This window comes from Neoarius graeffei, chromosome 27 (genome assembly GCF_027579695.1).
Source record: "Neoarius graeffei isolate fNeoGra1 chromosome 27, fNeoGra1.pri, whole genome shotgun sequence".
Classification (NCBI taxonomy): Eukaryota; Metazoa; Chordata; class Actinopteri; order Siluriformes; family Ariidae; genus Neoarius; species Neoarius graeffei.
The window spans coordinates 24352077-24375761 of record NC_083595.1 but is presented as its reverse complement, the minus strand read 5'-3'; the positions used below and the strand labels follow the sequence as shown (position 1 = coordinate 24375761).

The 23685-nt window shown below is 41.1% G+C and overlaps 1 protein-coding gene across 1 annotated transcript in view; it reads left to right on the top strand.

Annotated features, from left to right (window-relative positions):
• Nucleotides 1-23685, top strand: part of mtch2 (mitochondrial carrier homolog 2) — a 93176-nt gene that overhangs the window by 61905 nt on the left and 7586 nt on the right. The window contains exons 3-4 of the mRNA XM_060911150.1: nt 813-919; nt 20864-20887. Coding sequence (XP_060767133.1) covers nt 813-919; nt 20864-20887 — 131 coding nt within the window. The remainder of the gene's footprint in view (nt 1-812; nt 920-20863; nt 20888-23685) is intronic.

Genomic DNA, 23685 nt, shown 5'->3' with positions numbered 1-23685 from the left:
TCATCTAAATAAATCTTAAAGATAAATGTTGACAAAAATTGCTACCATGTTTGTTGTTGTGAACGAGCGAGTCAGAGGTCCGTAACTGGGGTCCGTACTGTAGGATACGGACCCTCTCGCCAGCCAATCAGAGCACAGGATTTCATGGAAACCGGACTGCGAAAAAAATAATTCGCCTTATTCCCTTACATGTGGCAATATATGATGACAGGCTTGTAAGTGCAGCAACTCCCAAGCGGTTTGATGAATTTTGATGAAACTTTACACAGTTGCAGTATACCACCTGAAGATGTGCATGAAGAAAAATAATCCTGAACCGAGGTGTCATGTGTTCCCCCCCCCCCCCCCCCCCACACACACACACACACACACATCATTATCTAGTGATGTGGCTGGTGTTCCACTCCATGAAATTGTACCAAATGGATTTAGACCCCATAATATTATTGAAATGAATGACTAATAGGAATTTGAATCGTGGTGTTGTAGGGGTATTGGGTGTTTGTGTGGTTTTTTTTGTTTGTTTGTTTGTTTGTTTGTTTTTAACGTTCACACACAGTTCCAGTTGATAAATTTTGTTGTGAGCGGGGGGGTATTCTATAGTGAGTTTACTTACAGTTGTAGTTTTTAGTTGAAGTGTTCTAGTTTGCCTAGGTTTCAGTGATTTTGTGATGGTGCACTGATTTTTAAAAATGAAGTGTTTGGTCAGTGCTGTCAAAATATGACTTCTTATAGCATCATGTAACTCGTGATAAGAATGATCTAATCTTGCATAAACTGATTATATAAATTTTTTTTCTCCCCCCCAACAGCCAGACACATAGTGAAGATTGATGGGAAGTCAGGCCTGTTTAAAGGCCTTACCCCTAGACTGTGTGCAGGGACCATTGGCACTATTGTCCACAGTAAAATGCTGCAGGTAAGACTGCTAATTCCAGTCTTTGAAGATATGATTCAAACACAATTTGGTGTGTGTTCTGCTTTAGCACATTTACTGTGCTGGTTAATTATCTGATAAGTTGAGTCTAGTTTTTGAGTAAGGAAATCAACAAATTGTACTTAACTTTGGCCTGAAAAACTGATGGCCCAAGGTCCATGGCAATGCTTCTCAACCAGTGTGCTGTGAGGCAAAGTGAAGTGAGCCATGGAATTTTGAAGAACCCACTCAGGGCTCTACATTAACTTTTGAAACCACTTGTCGGGCAAGTTAAAAGGAAATTTACTTGTCCGAATGTGAAGTTGACTTGTCCTAAGAAATATTTGAGGAAAAAAACCCACAAACTATTTGTAACCCAACAATCTTTATTGCATTTGTTGCATTTGCATCACACCGCTTGTGGCTTGTACTCTTGCCATGAGACACTAGAATGTCTTGCCTATATGAAGCTGTACCTTTTAAACATGCTGCTCGAGACATCAGCATAAGTAAGATGTGATGTGCACTAGGGCTGCACGATAAATCGTTAAAAAATCGCTATCTCGATTCACACATACATGTGATCTCATTTCGAAACACAACGATTCTTAAGCATTTTATTTCATGAGCGGCATTACAAACAAATGCTCCTATTTCTTCCCAGATTTTTTCAAGCGCCCCTAAAGGCAGCACTGCCGCTGATTCCTCCCTCGACCTATGGTAAAGCGTCTTTACAACACGTGAGTGGAGGAAGCATGCCTGAGTGTTGCCCCTTTTCCACCAAAGCAGTTCCAGGGCTGGTTTGGAGCCAGTGCTTAGTTTGGAACCGGGTTTTCTGTTTCCACTGACAAAGAACTGGCTCTGGGGCCAGAAAAAACGGTTCCAGGCTAGCACCAACTCTCTGCTGGGCCAGAGGAAAGAACCGCTTACGTCACCGGGGGGGGGGCGGAATTGTTAAGACCAACAACAATAACAAGACCACGAAAGATTGCCATTTTTAAGCGATGAGAAGCAGCAGCTGTACAAATGCGAAGTCATTTTTTATTATTGTTATTGTTGTCGCTGCTATTGCTTCTTCCGTGTTTTTTGCTTTGATATTCGCGCCAAGGTTTATGCAAATGTAGCAACGTAACTGACGTATACAGCGACATAATGATGTGGCTTCCCTTAGCACCGCGAGCTATGGAAAAGCAAACTGGTTCTCAGCTGGCTCGCAAGTTGAACGAGTTGTGAACCAGCACCAGCACTGGCCCTGAACCAGCCCTGGAACTGATTTGGTGGAAAAGGGGTATGTGTGGAAACGAGTGTTGCCAGATTGGGCGGTTTCCCGCCCAATTGTGGGGTTTTGAATTCTACTTTGCGGGCAAAAAAATGGCTTGGACTGGTTGACAAAAATTGGGCGGGTTTGACGTTAGTTCGGCAGGTTTTTATCAGATGTTTATAAATATTTCGCACCATAGACCTAGTTTACCCAGTACCCCTTAGGTATTTTAAACAACCAAAATCGAGCATTGGCCTAAATTAATCTCAAGTATTATTTAAACAAAAATAATGTCGATGTAACTGTAACAGTGGCGGCTGCTGGTTTTTAAAACAGGGGAAGCCCATTTTACGCATTCATCGCAAAACCTGTAGGCCGGATATCAAAGCATAGAAAGGTGTGCCCCATTAGCATAGTGAACTAGAAAACCCTACCTAGTGGCAGAAAGTATTTTTGCTTGTACATTTCATGTTATAGTCTGGCTTGCCAGGCTAGTGCCTCATATTCTTAATCAAAAATATCAAACATCCAAAAATCACTGGCTATTCAACAAAGAGCCTTGAACATCATACCCTGATATGCAACACAGAGTCTTTAACACAACACCCAGCTGTGCAACACATCCTTGAACATCTTCTGCAACACAGTCTGGAAATTCATAACCAGGTAGGCTATGCAACACACAGAACCTTGAATATCATACCCAGGTATAACCTATAACACAGAGCCCACCATTTTCTTAACATTACTGAACAATATACACACTTCAGATTCATGAACATGAACACTATTTATACACAAATTCTGCCCTCCGCTCCTTTTCCAGAAAATGGTCTGTGACCCTGTCATACCAGCTGGTTGTGCTTTCCAGAGACTTCATCAATTTCTGTTAGCAGCTAGCACTGCAGATCCCAATAAAGCTCAAGCTAACCTACAACTAGATTTGACTACAAATGAAATAAACAAGTGAATTCACGAATGATCAAACTGATAGAATGGATGAAAGTTAACGGAGCACAACGAGTAATATTTACATTTATTTACAGAGTAATGTACAGATACATCAATGAGAAGAAACGTTTATATGAAAAGAAATTCGGACAGCACTTTGGCACACGACTGCACTTTCTCGACATCTGCTAGGGACTGACTGATCATACTTCCGTGTTCCTCGCCGAAGTACCGGCCTCCTCATGTCTTTCAAACACTACCTCCAATAATTCTTTATCAGCCCGGCTTCTTGTCCCTCCCACTGTCTCGTTTAGTCCCAGAGAAGCCCAGCTTCCCTGGAAGTGACGATTTTGTTGATTTTAACCAATAACAACTAGCCGAAATTGGCTGTTCAGAGCCGTCTCATAGACTGCAACGGATACCCGGCTGCCAGTCAGTGTTGCCAGATACTGCTGATGTTTTCCATCCCAAAATATGTTCAAAACCCGCCAAAATGCACTTAAAACCGCCCAATCTGGCAACACTGCTGCCAGTCCATAGAGCCCATTGAAATGAGAAAGGTTACAGCCTGGCAGCAAAGGTGATTCTCGTAGCGAACTGCAAGTTCGTCAGACATCACTCAAATAAGTTACAGGATAGTTATGAACATAAATACAATCTTGGGCATATATTATGTTATGCAAGTTAGTTGTTTTAATGAGAATTCAACGTCGTAGACGCCGCAGTTTGGGGAGAGAATTTTAGGGGAAGCTCGGCTTCCCTTGTTGTCTCTGAGAAATCGCCCCTGAACTGTAAGACTAATATGAATGTGTGTAATGTAGTGCAGAAACTGAACTCATAAACTAGTAAATGAGTGACGCAATCCATTCTCCATTTTCTCTTCTCATGTTACATTCAGCCATGCATCGTAGCCTAACTTTTTTTTTTTTTTTTTAATTGAAGTATATAAAACGGGTACAATCTAACAAATCCGCAAAAATCAGGATAACAGATGAAGAAAATACATGGATGTAGACAAAAATAAATTAAGCAGAATAACTAGGCCTATAAAATTAATAAAACAGGATAAATAAGATAAATAAATAAGACAAATAAAAAATAACCTCAGCAATGCAAATGTTATAAACAGTGCAATAAACATTTTGTATAAAAAATCGTGCCAAAGAATCGTGATCTCAATTCTAAGCAAAAAAAAATCGTGATTCACATTTTTTCCAGAATCGTGCAGCCCTAATATGCACAGAGAACATTGCATTCCATCTCCGGTGTCTTGGACCCATTCAAATTTATCCTTCCAAGAACTGAGAAATTTCCGCTCTCTTGCTTTCATAGTTCTGCTGTGATTGTTTCCTCTTCTTTTCAGCACCAGATGCCTCGGATTCACTAGACTTCTTTGTGAAGCCAAACTTCAGGAGGGACGTTTTCTAAATGTCTAAATTTTTATAATAAACACCATCAACAATTCAAAGATTTGGAAATTACCACATACTCAACATAAATATACAGTTGAATAATGATCTCGCCAACAAAAATGTCAACAAATCCACGTGTGTGACACGATTAAAACCAATCATAAACGACCATTTACTTTTCAGCTCAAATACACGAAACGGTATTGGCCGGTTTCGCGAGTGGAATATTCAGTCCCCCCCAGGATTTTGCGGGCCTTTTTTTGTGATTGTTGCGGGCTAAAATGTCTGGTGTTGTGGGGGGTTTTCCAAAAAAATTGCGATGAAAGTTGCGGTGTCTTTTAGGTTTTTGTGATTTACATTGCGGGAGGAAGTGAAAGTTGCGAGAAATTGTTGCGATTTTCTCTTTTTGTGATTAAAATTGGAAAACAATCCTAAACAATGGAAAATAAAATACCATTTTGGCAAAAATGTTGATATCCATTAATTTCTTGTATTAAGTAAAAAATAATGTAAAGTGCACAGAGTCCTTCACTGTAAACATAACGCACTTTCAGTAACAGAACTTAAGCCTATATAAACACTGACTCGCACATGCTGCTTCTCTTGAACGTATACACGGAAGTAAGGCGGAAGGTAGTTTGTCGACGTCACCTCAAGACGACGCCAACGATTGGTCAAATTTGTGGGAAAGTTGCGGTGATTGGATATAATTGCAACACCGCCCTGAATTCGCAGGGATTGGTTGAATTTGCGTTGATGTTGCAAATCGCAACATTGCAAAATCCTGGAGGGTCTGAATATTGCGCATGCGCACATCGCTCTTTCCGAATAGAAACATCCGGCAATTCATCAAAACAATATGTCGAGTGAGATGCTTCGGAAATCATGTGAATAAACTGATAAATTTGATCTGTAACCCGAATATCGGCATATTTTGGTACTTGTCCAATCAGACAAGTAACTGAGACGATGAACTTGTCTGACATAAAGTATCACTTGTCCTGGACAAGCGTTAATGTCGAGCCCTGCCACTGCTTTTTTTTTTTTTTCTTCCCCTCCTCCTCCTTCTTACAGACAGGCTTATGAAAAATATATATATATATATATATATATAATTTTTTTTTTTTTAAGAACAACAATGGCACTGCTTCTTAATTAATGTTTGTAGGTAGTCACTTATTTACCACTTTCACCCCCCCCCCCCCCCCCCCCAAAAAAAAAAAAAAAATCTAAATGGCATTCCATTCTCAGTCTGATTTTGTAAATAAAGTTGTGTCCAGGGAGGAGGAATATTATTGTAGCAACTGGAAAATGGGGTTATGCTAATTGTCAGTTCTATGTTGCAAGTGCAAAAGGACTGTTAATGTTAAAGCATAAATTTGTTGTTTAGTGTTGGGGGCTAAATAACGATGAGCCACCATGGCTGAGACTCCTGTAGTAATTGATCTTTGGTCAGTATTCATGATGCGTGCCTATCATTTTAGTAAAATAAAATGGCCTCTCCTAGATCCATGCAATGTATAGAGCACAGGAGATTTCATGAGAAGTTGAGATCGCCATCTTGCAACTCTTCTTCCTATGCCACATTGGATCACTACCTATCAACATAGGCTATGTGACGTTTCCTAGCATCTATCATAATGCATGTGAATTTCTTCATAATTGATAACCAACTTTAAGTTGATGTGCCTTGATGTTCTAGTTTGAACTTTTGATGTGCCTTAGCTCCAAAAAGGTTGAAAACTTCTGGTCTATATAATTATTACATTAAAAGAATACATCTCTAAACTGTATTTAAACCATGTACAGTCATGGGGGGAGACACTACACCCTCCTTCAATTCTGTATTTTTATTTATCATGGACTAAATAGTTGTGATATAATCGATCAACAACCAGACAACCTCAGGTAACAAAAAAAAAAAGCAACAGATTCTAATATGTCATTTTTTTCCCCAAAAAAGTAAACCAACATTCAGAAGCCAAGAGGGAAAAAATAAGTACACCTTTCCTATGTCATTGAGTAATTAGGAGCCAGGTATTACTCATGAAATGCACAAGATTGGTTATCATCCAGAAGTATGACTACCTCTATAAAAGCAGAACTTGGGGTATATTGGTGTTCTGGAGCACAGCACTCAAGTGTGTGTCTATACCATACCAAGAAGAAAGAACGTCAGCCATGACCTCAGAGAAGAAATTTTTGTTGCTCATCATTCTGGGAAGGGTTATAAGGCCATCTCCAAACAATTTGAAATTCACCATTCTGCAGTGAGAAGGATTGTTTATGAATGGAAAGCCTTAAGACAGATAGTAATCTTCAAGAGGTGGACTTGCTTGCAAATTCAGTTCATGGTCAGACCATTTAATGCTCACAGATGTAAAGAAAAACCAAAGTGCTTCATCATGTGTCTTACACAATTCTCTAAGAATAGTAAATGTTTGTTCATGACTGCAAAATCAGAAAGACTTAACAAATAGGACTTTCATGGAAGGGTGGCAAGGAAAAAGGTTCTTGCTAAAAACCTTAGAATATGGCAGCATGGGTTAGGTTTGCTGAATTTCATCTGAACAAACCAAAATTTCTGGAACAATATCCTTTGGACTGATAAAGCTGTGTTGGAGATGCTTCACCACATCACCACAAACATCTCATATCAACTGTCAATCATGGTGGAGGAGGAGCTTAGTCTTGTTTCGCATCCACAGGACCTGGGGAAACTTAGGCTACATCCACACGACAACGGCAACGAGATTTATTTTTTTAAAAATATCGCGTCTGCATGGGCAATGGATCAGTAAAATATCAGGTACATATGGCAACGCAACGCTTGCTGAAAACGATGCAATACACATGCCACACCTCTAGGTGCGCTGTAAGACGGTCCCATCGGAGACACCAGAATAATAGAAGTAAGGACACGTGCATAAACTATTATGCGCGAGACTTCATATTAGCCACAAAGTCAGAAAAATCTGTTCGTAAAATTACGTTATAATGACCAAATACAATTAAAAGTATTTTTTCCAGTCTCACCTGTGAAAGGTAATCCCATGTGATCTCGTTTGGACGGCAAACCTGTTGGTACAGTTAAACGCAGCACATGAATGAGGCATCTTTATTCTCCGCTTTGCCCCATCCAATATGGCGGCGAGGATGACGTATGATTCTATGCGGAAGGCGGCGTCTTTAATGGTCCGGAATAAATTGAATGCTACACGTTGATGGATTACTTTGTTGTTCTACGCCCTTTTTGAGGAATGTATTGTAGGACTTAAACCAACATCTGAAGAGGTGAGATCGCTCCTTTTTTTTCCCTATTTTTGCTGGCGGGATTGACTCTGCCCTAAGGGCTATTCTCTCTCTCTCTCTCTCTCTCACACACTTTGCACCATTACACAATGAATATTCACAGTGAAAATATTTTGTAAGCGCGTTTCATGAACCAAGTTATAGGATTTGTTGACAACTCGCATTGAGTTCGTTACACTTCTACCCGGCGTGAAGCACATGTGGTTGTGACGTCATCGTAAACAAATCTGTTCTACTCATCCAGACGACTTCGCAACGGTGCCGTTGCCAGATTTTTCCACTCTGGAACCCGTTCTCAAAAGATTTCGTTTTGGGGCACCCAAAACGCCGGTGCTGTGTGGACGCCAGGCCGAAACGATAAACAATTTTATCAGATTCACCTGAATCTGTTGCCATGTGGACAGGGCCTTAGTCATTGAGACAACAACAAACCCCACATTATGCCAGAATGGTCCTTAGATGAGTATAAGGCCATCTGTCCAACAGGTTAAACTGGGCAGAAATTGGTTCATGCAACAGGACAATGATCCCAAGCACACCAGCAAATTAACATTTGAATGGCTAAAGAAGGGGGGGGGAATCAAGGTGTTAGAATGGACAAGTCAAAGTCCAGACCTCAACCCAACTGAGATGCTGTGGTAGGATCTTAAGAGATCTGCGCATAAATGAATGTCTTCAAACCTCAATGAACTGAAACAATATTGTAAAGTAGAGGGAGCCAAAAAATGTCTCCAAAAAGATGAGACACTGAACGACAAACATTTTACTTCAAATTATTGTTGCTAAAGGTGGATTTGCATGTTACTGAATTAGATGCAGTGTAAACCAAAAATACTGATTTTGCTCTGATTCAGATTTGGCAAATGGAACAATAGGTGTGAAAGCACCCTTATTTTGATGCTTTTATCTGAAGCCACTTTCAACTGAGGTAAGCTATTGAGGTATTTCATCCACGTGACCAAGTCACGTGACGCAGCCATTTTGGACGGCACGCTTAAGTCCTTCAGTGCAAGGCGGTATGAAATGGTGGAGACCTTTGCACATTTTAACAAGAAAGTAAGCTGTGATTCATGTTAAATTGGATCTGTCTTTTATCACAAACACTGTACCCAGCCTTGGTATGGAGCCCTGTTTATTTATTTCTATGTCCCGTTTCTTTCTAGCCTCTGTTATTGCGTTTTATGTCTGATGTCTGCTACATGCAACCCTAGACAAATTAACACTGCCTTGTTTCACTGCTCAGATGGGTTAACAAACACTGACCCATTTACTTTTTGCTATATATTTTATCAAAATTGCATTAACTGATAAACTAACCTGAAATGAAATGATCACTGCAAAGTCTGGAGTACTCTGTTGGCTCCCAATCCTGTCTCTTCACAGCTGCAATCCATTTGGCCCTCTTGTCTGGGTCAGTAGGAAACCGGTAGTGATGTGTCGGTCGCAAACGATCCGGTTCAAAGAGCCGGCTCTTTGAAGTGAACGACGGGAGCCGGCTCTTTGGTGGGAGCCGAGTTGGGGAGCCGAATTAGTTTTTTTTTTTTGTCCTTAGGTGCCTCAGAGAGGGAGAGAGAGAGAGAGAGAGAGAGACCTTCACAAAAAAAGTTGCTGTCCGATTGCGTCTTTGTTGTCTATTACCATTCAAAGGAAAAAAAGTAGCATGGTGTACGCCTACTTTTTTTGGTTGGGGGGGTTGATGTCATTCACAGCTGCGAAAATACGAAAATTGGTGTAATGCTTAAAGCTGTGGAGCGCAAGGGAGAGGAGTCTGTGAGGCACCTGAGGAGGGGAAAATCAGCTGTGTATTTTATATTGGTAATATAACACAGTTTTGCATTATGTTTGTGAGAAAATTTATTAATTGGTAAGTAAGTTTTATTTCTATAGCTAGAACATTGTTACACTGCTATACTTTACAAAGCTTTACAATGGCTACAAAAACTAAAAAATAAAATGGAAAACATCGTATTGATAAAATTATAAATAATAATGTAATTAATTAACTAGTTAATTGCAGCAATTAAATAAAAAATAAAATCTCAGGAGCCGTTTGGGAGCCGAAGGAGCCGGCTCCTTATAGTAAGAAGAGCCAAAAGAGCCGGCTCCCGAAAAAGAGCCGAAATTCCCATCACTAGAAACCGGTAAAAGGAGCGTCCTGCACGCTGTCCCTGTCTGTTGTGGCAGCCCACAGCACAACAAGCAAACACCATGGTTATTTATAGAGTGCTTACTGACAAATTAATCTATTCTAGGTGTCTGTAACACGTTTTTTTTTTCAAGCTGGTTCTCCCTCTGTCTGCAGCGTTAGTATGTAGCTTGACATTCAAAATGGCGGACATTGGGGCATCACGTGACCCTGTGACGTCAGGTGAAATACCTCAATTGAGGGTTAAGGGCCCCACACTTAGTGCTGGACCAATTTCGGGGTTTTTTTTAATATGAAAGTATTTCCCTTTACACACTCCTCCAGAAGGGTAATTTTGCGCAAGGCCATCTGTCTACAGCAGAAAAAATAAAATAAAATGTGTCTGGAAAAATCCCAAGGGAGTCTGGAGCCAGATTCGTGACGTCACCTACGGAACCGCCAGCAGGCTGCGAGAGCTTGCACAGTTTCAATGCACAGCCTGTGTAGACCAAGTTTAGCAGCTAGCAATTTTGCATTGAAATATGGAATTGTCACCTGAGCACAATGTTACTTCACCTTTGGATGAAGAATGGGATGTCAGAATTGGGGCTTCATCTGTTTGGATTTGATGATTCAAGTAGTGAAGACGACGGCAACAACACCAGGGATGTAAATAATACGGTCGTTTTCTCATAAACCAGCACTGACATAGGATTCAGAAGGAGGCGTCCCACACGTGACATCACGAAAATCAATGTTTGCTGGGAAATCCAAATGCCAAGTTTTTTCAGAGGCGGACGACTTCGCCTCAAATGGCTTGATTTCAACTGAATTTTTCTGGTATTGTGCGAGATAATAAAAAAAAAATTGCATAAAATGCAAAAGATATTTGACAAGTTTAATATAAAATGGGAGAATTACATTGATCTTGCTCCTGAATTTACCCGTGATATGCACTTTAAGGGCTCAGTGGCAGTTGCTTGGTGGTGCTGGGAGCCATTCAATAATTTAGAGCCTTAAAGTGCATATCACGGGTAAATTCAGGAGCAAGATCAATGTAATTCTCCTATTTTATATTAAACTTTGGTCAAATATCTGTCACATTTTGCATTTTGTGCAATTTTTTTTACCTTGCGCAATACCAGAAAAATTCAGTTGAAATCAAGCCATTTGAGGCGAATTCGTCTGCTTCTGAAAAAACTTGGCATTTGGATTTCCTGGCAAACAGTGATTTTCGTGATGTCCCATGCGGGACGCCTCCTCCTGAATCCTACGTCAGTGCTGGTTTGTTTGAGAAAACGACCTGGTGGTTTTCTGCAAATTTCTTCGTTATGTAATTATTAAAATGGTTAACAGATGTATCATAGGAGGGTGTAGCAACACCAATCTTGATGGGATTAGTACTCATCATTTTCCAAAAGACCGGACAATGAGAGAGAAATGGGAGCGCTTCGTGCGAGGCCCCCGGAAGCCAAGGACCAAGCAGAGCTGAGAAAAAGACCAAGAAAATCAGCGATTCACAAGTTGACTGTTGCCAGGGTAAGAAATAAGAGACTATACTCCAAATTAGGTGTTCCTGTGTTTGTGTGGTACAGGGATAATGTTATTTATTGACCCACACAAAAGTAAACAACACGAAAGCGCTGGGCAATAATACACTTAGAACTTTACTGATCCCTTTGGGAGGGTTCCCTCAGGGAAATTAAAAAGATACAATCCACCGCCTGGTAAAAGGCAGCCAAAGTAGAGTCCAAAGTAGTGTGTATAAATCCCCAGAAATGATAAATGCCTCAGGCTGCTGTGTCTGCAGCCTTGCGGTGACAGAGTGAATCCCCTCACATGCAGCAGCTGCGTCTGCCCTCGGAGGGATGTAAACACAGATGGTGATGCTAGCAGCTCCAAGTCCGGGCAACATAAGACTGTCTTTACGGAGAAATGTCCCGGGTTACACCAGCGGTTGTTCATGTAAACGATGAGTCCCCCACCTTTTGCTTTTCCCACGTGCTTTAGTGTCTCTGTCTGCTCTCGCAGCAGTGAATCCCCGCAGGTCCACGTTAGCATCCGGTACAAGGTGTGTTTAGCCAGGTCTCCGTAAAAATAAATAAGCTGCTCTCCCAGTAAATCCGCTGGATTTTCAGTGCGGATAGCTCGTTGACCTTATTCGGCAGCAAGTTCACATTCCCCTTATTTGTATATGCAAATACCTAATTTAATTTATCTAGAATTTTTTTCTCTATTTCTATTCTCTGTTTATCCTGTAATGATGCTACTGGAATTTTAATTTCCCTGAGGGAACCCACCCAAAGGGATCAATAAAGTTCTATCTAATCTAATTTTCTTTACATTTTACTTCACATGTATCAAGGGATATGCGTGTCAGGGCTTGAGATCTTGGAACCTGTCAAACACATTTAAATGTATATACAACCCTGCTTAGCAGAGTCCATGTGTGTAGCTTATGAAATCTTTCTCCTACAGTAACCAGTACTCTTCTAAATGAAGAAAAATATAAATACATAATGGTAATTAGAAAAAAATGATTTATGTAACAATAGATAGATGAGCATTGATACATGAATCCATGGGTTGAGAAGCTGAAGGTGACAATTCCATATTTCAGTCCAAAATTGCTAGCTGCTAAACTTGGTCTACACAGGCTGTGCACTGAAACTGTGCAAGCTCTCTCAGCCTGCTGGCGGTTCCGCAGGTGATGTCACGAATCTGGCTCCAGACGCGTTTTATTTTATTTTTTTTTCTGTTGTAGACAGATGGCCTTGTGCAAAATTACCCTTCTGGATGAGTGTGTAAAGGGACATACTTTCATATAAAAAAAAAAAAACGAAATTGGTCCAGGATATGGACCAATATAAAGGATATATGCAGAGACCTCAAGGATGGCTTAGGAATAGTTTTAAAGGATCCAACAATAAATCTCATCTCATTATCTCTAGCTGCTTTATCCTGTTCTACAGGGTCGCAGGCAAGCTGGAGCCTATCCCAGCTGACTGTGGGCGAAAGGCGGGGTACACCCTGGACAAGTCGCCAGGTCATCACAGGGCTGACGCATAGACACAGACAACCATTCACACTCACATTCACACCTACGGTCAATTTAGAGTCACCAGTTAACCTAACCTGCATGTCTTTTGGACTGTGGGGGAAACCGGAGCACCTGGAGGAAACCCACGCGGACACGGGGAGAACATGCATACTCCGCACAGAAAAGCCCTCGCCGACCACGGGGCTCGAACCTGGACCTTCTTGCTGTGGGGCAACAGCACTAACCACTACACCACCGTGCCGCCCAACAATAAATCTAATATAGTAATTTTTACGATATTAAAGTGATTTATATAGGTAGCGGTCTGAGTGAATGACCTTGACATCCGTAACGTCACAACAGGAAGTCTATCGGTCTCCTTGCCATTTCCACTATACTAAAACACAGAGCTGACTGCAACTCCAATCCTCCATTTTGAGCCAATTTATTGCCATGCCACGTAGATGTGTTGTTGGCAGGTGCAGCAACACGACAGAAGGTGGATTTATGTTGCATTCATGTCCCAAGAATGTTCAAACTGCAAAGATTTGGATGAGTTTTGCGAGAAGTTCACAGGCATGTTAGGTGCCTATGAAGTGGTGTCTCCTCTGCTCTGCACATTTTACCGAAGACTCATACGAAACCTCTGATCTGTTGACAAGCGTTGGCTATAAGCCCGTATTGAAAGAGGGTGCAGTCCTGACAGTTAAAGAAGAGAAGAAGAGAATTTTTTTTTTTTTTTTTTTTAAAGTGAGTTCAGTTGCACCAGTCCTCCTGGAGTGTAAGCCGAGGGTTGTTGCTAAAACCCGGGATGGGACAGGACATATCGCTCGGGCAGTGACCTCCCTGCAGTTGTTGCTAAAACCAGTGACCTTCCGTCCCGTGTTTTAGTAATTGCCTGAGCCGAGCAGTAATGGTGGAATACACAGTATGGGGGGAGGGGGAGAGAGAGAGTGGAGTAGCAGTCTTATTTCTAAACTGAATATTGCTGCCATCTCGCCCTTATGTGGAAGAAATGAATGAACGGAGAACTGAACAGACAACTGAAAGTCAGATTGTTTCGAAACAATCAGCCACAAGATCAGCCTTCAAGAAGCGAGAACACAGACGGGTAAGCGCCGACTCTCATTTGGATAAAAAACAAACACGTTGTTTACCTGCATTTAGATTAATACATGTACAGGTAGTCGTCGACTTACGACTGCGTTTGGTTACGACTGACCGGTCGTAAACCGATCTGGTCGTAAGTCGGCCTATGTTAAATGAACGCAAGTATATTGTGATGTGTAATGATATTGTAATCATCTTAAAGTCTTATTTTATCAACATTTTCTTATTTCATTACCTTGGCTCATTATTTGGTTTAAGTCAAACACTGCATACTACACTGCGTACAGTACAATTCGTTTAATATGTGCAAAACAAAAAATATGAAATACAGGTGTGAAAAATAGAAAACATTTTCGTTTGAAACATACCAAAATACAAATGTAAAACAGCAAAATATAAAATTTAGTGACCGCTGGCATCACTGGTGCTTGGCTGTGGGTCGTCTACGTCATCCGCTGTTGCAGCGCTCGGGCTGGCGGGAGCATTTGCTCGTTTCATAAACCAGGAGCTGGGGCGGAAACTGTATGACGGAGTGCGCGAGAGAGACTGCGCATTTGCCTGGAGCTGGGGCGCAAACTGTTGTACGCGGTGAGGGGCGCTGCCGGGAGCTGGGGCGGAAACTGTCGTACGCTCAGCTAGTTCAGCTGGGAAACACTTGCCAGTCATAACCAGACGGTCGTGAAGTTGATCGGTCGTAAGTCGACGACTACCTGTAACTTGTATTGTGTGTGTGTGTGTGTGTGTGTGTAAGTTACTAGTATAAGATTTTATTTAATTTTCTTCAGAATGTGATTCTCAGTTAATCTGATTATTTAATTAGCCTTTTATGTTTTATCAGTGAAAATGCATGCATGTACATGTTTGTTGCATAAGTTATAACACCTATCCTGTTTTAATGAGAGTCAGCCCACAATCAATGAAGTCAAATCAGTCTTAATTGAGCAAGTTGGTCACGGTATTTCTTACTTTCACCATAAATTTTTATTTATATGACTTTGGCCTAGGGGCGGCACGGTGGTGTAATGGGTTAGCGCTGTCGCCTCACAGCAAGAAGGTCTGGGTTCGAGCCCCGTGGCCGACGAGGGCCTTTCTGTGCGGAGTTTGCATGTTCTCCCTGTGTCCGCGTGGGTTTCCTCCGGGTGCTCCGGTTTCCCCCACAGTCCAAAGACATGCAGGTTAGGTTAACTGGTGACTCTAAATTGACCGTAGGTGTGAGTGTGAATGGTTGTCTGTGTCTGTGTCAGCCCTGTGATGACCTGGCGACTTGTCCAGGGTGTACCCCGCCTTTCGCCCGTAGTCAGCTGGGATAGGCTCCAGCTTGCCTGCGACCCTGTAGAACAGGATAAAGTGGCTAGAGATAATGAGATGAGGTTCTGCATATCTGCTTTAACTACTGGACCACCACCGTCTTGTCCAAAATCAGTAATACTGTCCTAAATTAATAGCCATAATGGACACCCATGTGTGGCATCATTATGACCTTTATGGTCATAAATTGTCACTCGCTAGCTTCTTAGCTTGGACAAATACACATCCATACAAATGCAGAGATGAGAATTTTCCACCGATCGGTGGATTTCCGACTTTTTCAGACCAAAATGATCGTTTTTGAGATCGATTTAAATCCGTTGAGAAATTTTCGGGGGGGTGGTTATGGTTATGGTTAATGATCTGTGGCCACCTTATAACGCAGACATCCCAAGTCTCCCGCAAGTTCCGGGAGTCTCCCGCATATTGATGGTGGCTCCCTGATGCCCACAAATTGGATAATATCTCCCGGAATCTAGAGCAAGCGAGCAAGAGCGTGCACGCGAAACATTGTCTGCATCGCGCATCTTAATGTGCGCATACAACAGAGTGCGCAAGGGAACGCAAGAGACACTGCGTGTGTGCCTGTTCATGTAGCACATGCTAGACACAGAGCATCCTGATTGGGTTACTCAGCAAAATAAGCCAATCAGCTTTGTGTGGGCAGGCTTTTATCTCTTTTCTTGAGGACCGAAGTTTTCAGTTCAGTCAGTGCAGGCTACAGGATCGTCATGGCAGAGAGGGAGCGCGTGCCCCAAAAAATTAAAGTACAAAACCCAGTTCACCTCAGATTACATAAAAGAATATCCCTGTCTAATAAGGGTCAAAAATAATGACAGTTTCGCGCGATGTCCTGTTTGCAACAGTGGTTTCAGCATTGCCCATGGAAATGATTGTAAAAGACATGTTGAGGTGAGTAGTGTCATTTCATGTGCGTTATATTTAGGTCTACAACAGGCCGTCATGAAAAGACCAAACTTATTGAAGATTTCCGTAAAGTAACAATGTATGAATATACATCATGTATATCACATATATATCAAATACACGTCATATATAAGTGTGCATCTTTTATAAATGGGGTTAGCTTATCTAATGTAGCATGTTGGGGAGAATCATAGTATCATATCTACTGTATATTTCTGATAAAATTTTAGGTATGATACCGTGTATAACTCTCCTACTTATTGCTCATTTCATAGGGGGACGGGGGGTTGAATTGCTGGCATGTGCCACGCGGGAGCGTCTGCCCAAATTTTTTAGGCCGAGATGAACTTAGTTTTTGGTTTAAAAAAAAATTCCAGTATGTAATGCCAATTGTACATGCCTGTTCTTTAATTCAAAATCACCATTTTGATCTTCAAATTGACCATATGGTATATGCATTACATTACACAACATCCTGTCCAGATAAAACCTAGTTAGTACACACAACAGTTGAAAGGGAAGTGATAAGTGATGTTGAATGTTGCCTGCTTAATATGCAAGACCTCCTGCTACCATGATAACATCAGAAGAAAGCTTAAGAGAATTATATGATAGAACTTTTTTCTGGTTTGCACTTCATTTTAAAGGATTAGAGTATTCAAAGACATGAATAACAAAAATCCAGAAGTATAATACTGTAGAGCTCGTTTATATTAAAAGGTGCATTGATTTTTTTGAAATCATCAGATGTGAATTGATTAAAAACAAGTCTCTTGTACCATATTAATCATTTTCACCTGGTAGCCCACCAAGAAGGGGAATTTATTTCCAAATAAATTGCAACTTTTTGCTGATAAAATTAATGGATTTGGGGTAAAAAAAAAAAAAAAAAAGCCAAAAATCATTAGCTCCCGCCCCCTGGGCCCCCACCGGGGCTCTGCCCCTGGGCCCCGCTGGGTGCCTGCAGCCCCCAAACCCCTGTCTTTTTTCAGACTTTTTTCATTCTCATCCCTGCAAATGGCTCCTGTTTTGAAGGAAAGCCAGTCAAGACAAATGAGGAAATTTGCTTAGCAAAATAAACTCAGTAGCTTAAAGTGAGGTATTAAAGTGTTGTTGACATTAAAATATTTAAAATAATTGAAGTCTTATTTATTCAGCTAATTGTTTGTGAATCAATATAGCCCTGGATGTGAGGCGACAGTGCTAACCACTACACCACCATGCTGCCCTTTGTATGGGAACCTGTTGTATGAAACTTTCACCTTAAAGGAGATATGCAGAACCTTTATTTTTAAAGGTGTCATTGCATCGTTTTTTCATTAATTGTGCGGTGGTCTCTAGTCTGAATGAATGCCCTGTGAGCCGGTTTTGGTGAAAAAAAAAAAAAAAGCTGTGGTGCTCCTGTTTCAGGCTGTTCTAGTTTGGTGGAGGAGTGGGTGGGGAGAGAACAGGATTTCAGCTCTTATTCATGAATATTCATGACATGTAAACCAGGGCTTTGAACCGGAATTTTTTTCCTATTGGTTCGTTCCGAACAGAAACGGAATTTTAACGTTTCCGGTTTTGGGTTCCACCATTAAATAGACGTTCCCGAACCGGTTAGAACAAAAAAAATTTCGTTCCCGGAACGGTTAATTACGTTCCCTGTCAGCGGTTTAACAAATGGCTATAAAATTATGTCTCTGTCTCATCCAGCTTAAGCCAAATGTAGGCTAATTCTATTACAACCTTCATTAAATAAGACAAGAAATAATTCAAAACAATTATTTCAAATGTTGGTGATTTGGATTCTCAGTATGTCTTCCCATCTACACAAACAGAAAAAGTGCCAAAAATGAAAGATAATTCATTTAGTGTGTTACCAAAGGCTAGTCAGGCCCTATACAGGGCTACCGCATGACGTCACCGCGCTGCGAGATTTTGTTAGGCGCCATATTGGAAGACCAAGTACACATCTATGCAAGTACATACATACATAAAACAAACTACACCTGAAATGTAGCCAGGGCCGGTTCTGCCCTAATCTGGACCCGGGTGCAACATCGCGCAACCCCCCCCCCCGCCCCCCCCCCCAAAAAAAAACCACCAGTCTAAATCAGGACAACCATCACATAACTATAACTATAAACATTTTATATCAACTATTTTAACTAAATGGGCTATAATAAATAAGCCTGCAGGCAGCCACGGCGGGCTGCCTCAGAAAAGTAACCATTTGTCCTACCTTAAAACTCGTTTTGCATTTTCTGCCTCCTTTTTTGTATTTTCGACCCTCCGTTTATTTTCTTTCCTTTTCTGAAAATCCGATTTGTGTCCAGACATTTTGTTCTGCTACCAACGAACTAACTCGTCAGGTCTCGTCTCTCGAGCCCGCGATGATTCCCGTGGGAAGAGCAACAATTGATACATTTTTACAAACGGCCAATAGGGAGGTTGCATCGTTCAGGCTCTTCTTTGCTCAGAGACACTCAGTAATGCACTTACTAGTAGTCCACCTTCCCGCTCTCCATTCAATCAGCGAACGTCACACAGGAAGTGAACCCCAGCGGGTCATAGAAACTTGCGCAGGAGAAGAATGACTATTTGTAGGCTACAGAAACTTTGAGGAATGAAATAAAAACCGGTATTAACCGGTTACCATTATTTTTAATAAGCGTTTCTGTTCCGGAACATAAAAAATAATAAAGTTTCTGGTTTCGTTTCTGTTCCATGTGAAATAGAAAAAGTTCCCGGTTTTCGTTTTCGTTCCTTGAACCGGTTCAAAGCCCTGATGTAAACGTATTGCTTCTGATTGGCTAACAGCACTGTGACGCTCCCTCCAGTGGGTTATGGGCGAGGCCATGACGACTAATTTTCGAAGTGACGCAAGTTCGTAGGGCTTTTTCTGATTCGCTCATTTTTCCATCTATTTTCTTTCATAGGCTAATACAGGGAATGAGGGTAGAAGAACATTTTCACGTGCAGCATGCATATGCAACTCTGAGTGACCTATGGTATTTCAAAAAGAGCAAGTATTAAATGGTTTGTTGTGGAATGACACCTTTAAATACATTTCTGAGTGGATAGTATCTCCATCCTTGACTCTTGTATGCTGCATAAATTGGAATAATATATAATTGAGAGTTAAAATCGACCGCAAAGTTGGCATTTGAGCTGAGCCAGCCAGCCCTGAGTGCGTGACGTCACAGCAGGAACCGGTTTTAAGGCCAAGGCCTTTGACAGCTATAGACCAAAATCTTAAATAAAAATTTATGGTGAAAGTAAGAAATACCATTACTGACTTGCTCAACTAAGACCGATTTGACTTAATTGATTGTGGGTTGACTCTCATTAAAACAGGATAGGCATTGTAACTTATGCAACATGCATGCATTTTCACTGATAAAACGTAAAAGGCTAAATAATCAGATGAACTGAGAATCACATTCTTAAGCAAATTAAATAATCTTATACTGGTAACTTAAACACAATACAAGTTACATGTATTAATCTAAATGCAGGTAAACAAGTGGTGTTTTTGTTTTGTATCCAAATGAGTCGCATCTTACCCATGTGTGTTCTCGCTTCTTGAAGGCCGACCTTGTAGCCGATTTTGTTTTGAAGCAATCGTCTGACTTTCAGTTGTTCATCCAGTTCTCTGTTCATTTGGTTCTTCCACGTAAGGGTGAGAGATTACTGCTGAGGCAAGCATATCCAGCGGAGAAATCAGTCGGCTGGTCCACTCATTCTCCATTTTCTCCATACTGAGTGCTCAGGCAATTATTAAAACCCGGGACAGGACAGGATGTCACCGGTTTTAGAAACAACCACGGGGAGGTCACTGCCCGAACAATGTCGCGCCCCATTCTGTCCCGGGTTTTAGCAACAGCCCTCGGCTCACACTCCGGGAAAACTGGTGCAACTGAACTTGCTTTCCTTTTCTTGTAGTTTTCTTTTCCTTTAATTGTTGGTACTGCACCCTCTTTCAATAGGGGCTATGCTTCTCAACAGATCAGAAGTCTCGTACGAGTCTTAAGTAAAATGTGCAGAGGAGAGGAGAGACCACTTCATAGGCGCCCAATGTGCCCGTGAACTTCTCGCAGAACTCATCCAAATCTTTAGTTTGAACATTCTTGGGCCATGAATGCAACATAAATCCACCTTCATTCGTGTTGCTGCACCTGCCAGCAACACATCTACATGGTATGGCGATAAATTGGCTCAATATGGAAGCTCGAAGTTGCAGTTAGCTCTGTGTTTTAGTATAGTGGAAATGGCGAGGAGACCGATAGCCTTCCTGTGGTGACGTCACAGATGTCAAGGTCATTCACTCTGACCACTACCTATATGAATCATTTTAATTATAAAAATTACTATATTAGATTTATTGTCAACGCTTAAAACTATTCCTATGCCATTCTTGAGGTCTCAAGGCATTTATGAACAAAGTGTGGCCATGGTTCTGCGTATCTCCTTTAATGAGCTCTACAGTTTAACTCAATTTTTTTTTTTTCCTCTACAGAAATGCCAGGAGAACAAACTGGAGGTAAGAGGACTACTCTGACTGTATGTAATTTCTGTGTACGTGTACAACCCTAATTCCAAAACAGTTGATGCTGTGTAAAATGTAAATAAAAACAGAATGCTTGTACGTCATTCTGGATAAGAGCATCTGTTAAAGACCATGTAATGAATGCAATGATTTTCAGATCCTGGAAATCCTGTATTTCATTGACAATATTACAGACAACATATCAGTTGTTGAAACAGAGAAATTATTGTGGGCCCTTTTTTTTTTTAAATGAAAGTATATGCACATGTTTAATGCCAGCAACATGTTTCAGAAAAGTTGGGACAGGGCAACAAAAGACTGGAAAAGTTGCCTAATGTTTAAATTTATTTAGGTTAATTGGCAACAGGTCAGTAACATGATTGAAAAGAGCATCCCAGAGAGGTTGAAATCTCTGCGAACAAGGGACAAGACTGAAAACCAACACTGGATGTAATCTTCGGGGCCCCCAGGTGATGCAGCATTAAAAATGGTTCGGTCGTGGAAATCATTGCATGGCCTTGGGAATACTTCTGCAAAACCATCGTCTGTGAACACAGTTCATCACTGGATCCACAAATACAAGTTAAAACCATATATAAGCAATATCCAGAAACTCTGCCACCTTCTCTGGGCCTGATCTCTCTCACGATGGACTGAGGCAAAATGGAAGACTGTTCTTTGGTCTGGCAAATCAACATTTTGAAATTATTTTTGAAAATCATGGACACTGCATTCTCCAGGCAAAAGAGGAGAGGAACCATCTGACTTCTCAGTGCACAGTTCAAAAGCCAGCATTAGTGCACATGGCATGGGTAGCTTGCACATCTGAGAAGGCACCATTAATGCTGAATGATATACACAGGTTTTGGAGCAACATGCTGCCATCCAGATGACTGCTTTCCCAGGGAAGGCCTTGACTCTCCCCTCCAGAATGGCGATGCCAAACTGCATTCTGCAAGTAGTACGACTGCATGGCTCCGTGGTAATAGTCCGGGTGCGAAACTGGCCTGCCTTCAGTCCAGACTTGTCTCCCATTTAAAACATATGTATTATGAAGTGCAAAATATGATAAAGGAGACCTTGAACTGTTGAGCAACTGAGATTGTACATCAGGCAAGAACGGGACAACAATTCACTTTCAAAAGTACAGTAACTGGTCTCTTCATATGTTTAGTGTGTTGTTAAAAATAGAGGTGATGCAACATCATGGTAAACATGCCCTTGTCCCAACTTTTTTTGAAACGTGTTGCTGACCTCAAATTCAAAATGAGCACATACTTTATAAAAAAAAAAAATCTGTTTCAACATTTGATATGTTGTCTGTACTATTTTCTATGAAATATAGGGTATCTGTTTTTACATTTTAGTGTTCCGGCTTTTTTGGAATTGGGGTTGTACAGCTGTACATTATGGAGCCCTGGAAGGGACCTGGGTATAAAAAATAAAATTTAACATTTCTCACATGCACAAGAAATTACATGAGATGTATGAACTCCATAAATGTGAGGAGACTGGTGTCACAGAGGGATGTATGTGAGAATATGAAATGTACCACAAGATATCATAAATCAACTTGCAGACCCTTTTTAAAAAATATATTTTTATTTATTATTTTTTAAACACACATGTCCTTTTAGGGGCTCCAAAGTATATCTAACCTTGCAGTTGTTTTAATTGAATAATTGCATTGAAATTTAATTGAATAAATTGGGGGAGGGGGGGTTTTGTGGGGGGTTTACACACACACACACACACACACACACACACACTGCTCAGCGTAAATGAGGACACCCCCTTTGAAAAGTAACATTTTAAACAATATCTCAATGAACACAATTTCCAAAATGTTGACAAGACAAAGTTTAATATAACATCTGTTTAACTTAACGTGAAAGTAAGGTTAATAATATAACTTGGATTACACATTTTGTTCAGTTTTACTCAAATTTGGGTTGTGCAAAAATGAGTACACCCCACAACAAAAACTACTACATCTAGTACTTTGTATGGCTTCCATGATTTTTAATGACCGCACCAAGTCTTCTAGGCATGGAATGAACAAGTTGGCGACATTTTGCAACATCAATCTTTTTCCATTCTTCAACAATGATCTCTCTTTTTAGTGGCTGGATGGAGAGTGATGCTCAACTTGTCTCTTCAGAATTCCCCATAGGTGTTCAATTGGGTTCAGATCAGGAGACATACTTAGCCACTGAATCACTTTCACCCTGTTGTTCTTCAGAAACCCAACAGTGGTCTTAGATGTGTGTTTAGGATCATTATCATGTTGGGAAAAGTGCACGATGACCAAGGGCACAGAGTGATGGTAGCATCTTCTCTTTCAGTATAGAGCAATACACATGTGAATTCATGATGCCGTCAATGAAATGCAGCTCCCCGACACCAGCAGCACTCATGCAGCCCCACATAAGGACACTGCCACCACCATGTTTCACTGTAGGCACCATGCATTTTTCTTTGTATTCCTCACCTTTGCGACGCCATTAGTTCCAAAAACATTTATCTTGGTCTCATCACTCCAGAGTATAGAGTCCCATCTTTGTCAGCATGGGCCCTGGCAAACTCTAGGTGGGCTTTTTTGTGCCTGGGCTTTAGGAGAGGCTTCTTTCGTGGACAGCATCCATGCATGCCATTCCTCTGCAGTGTACGCCATATTGTGTCACAGGAAATAGTCACCCCAGTTTGGCTTTCTACTTCTTTAGATAACTGTAGTGAACTTGCATGCCAGTTTTCTTCAACCCTTCTCATCAGAAGACGCTCCTGTCGAGGTG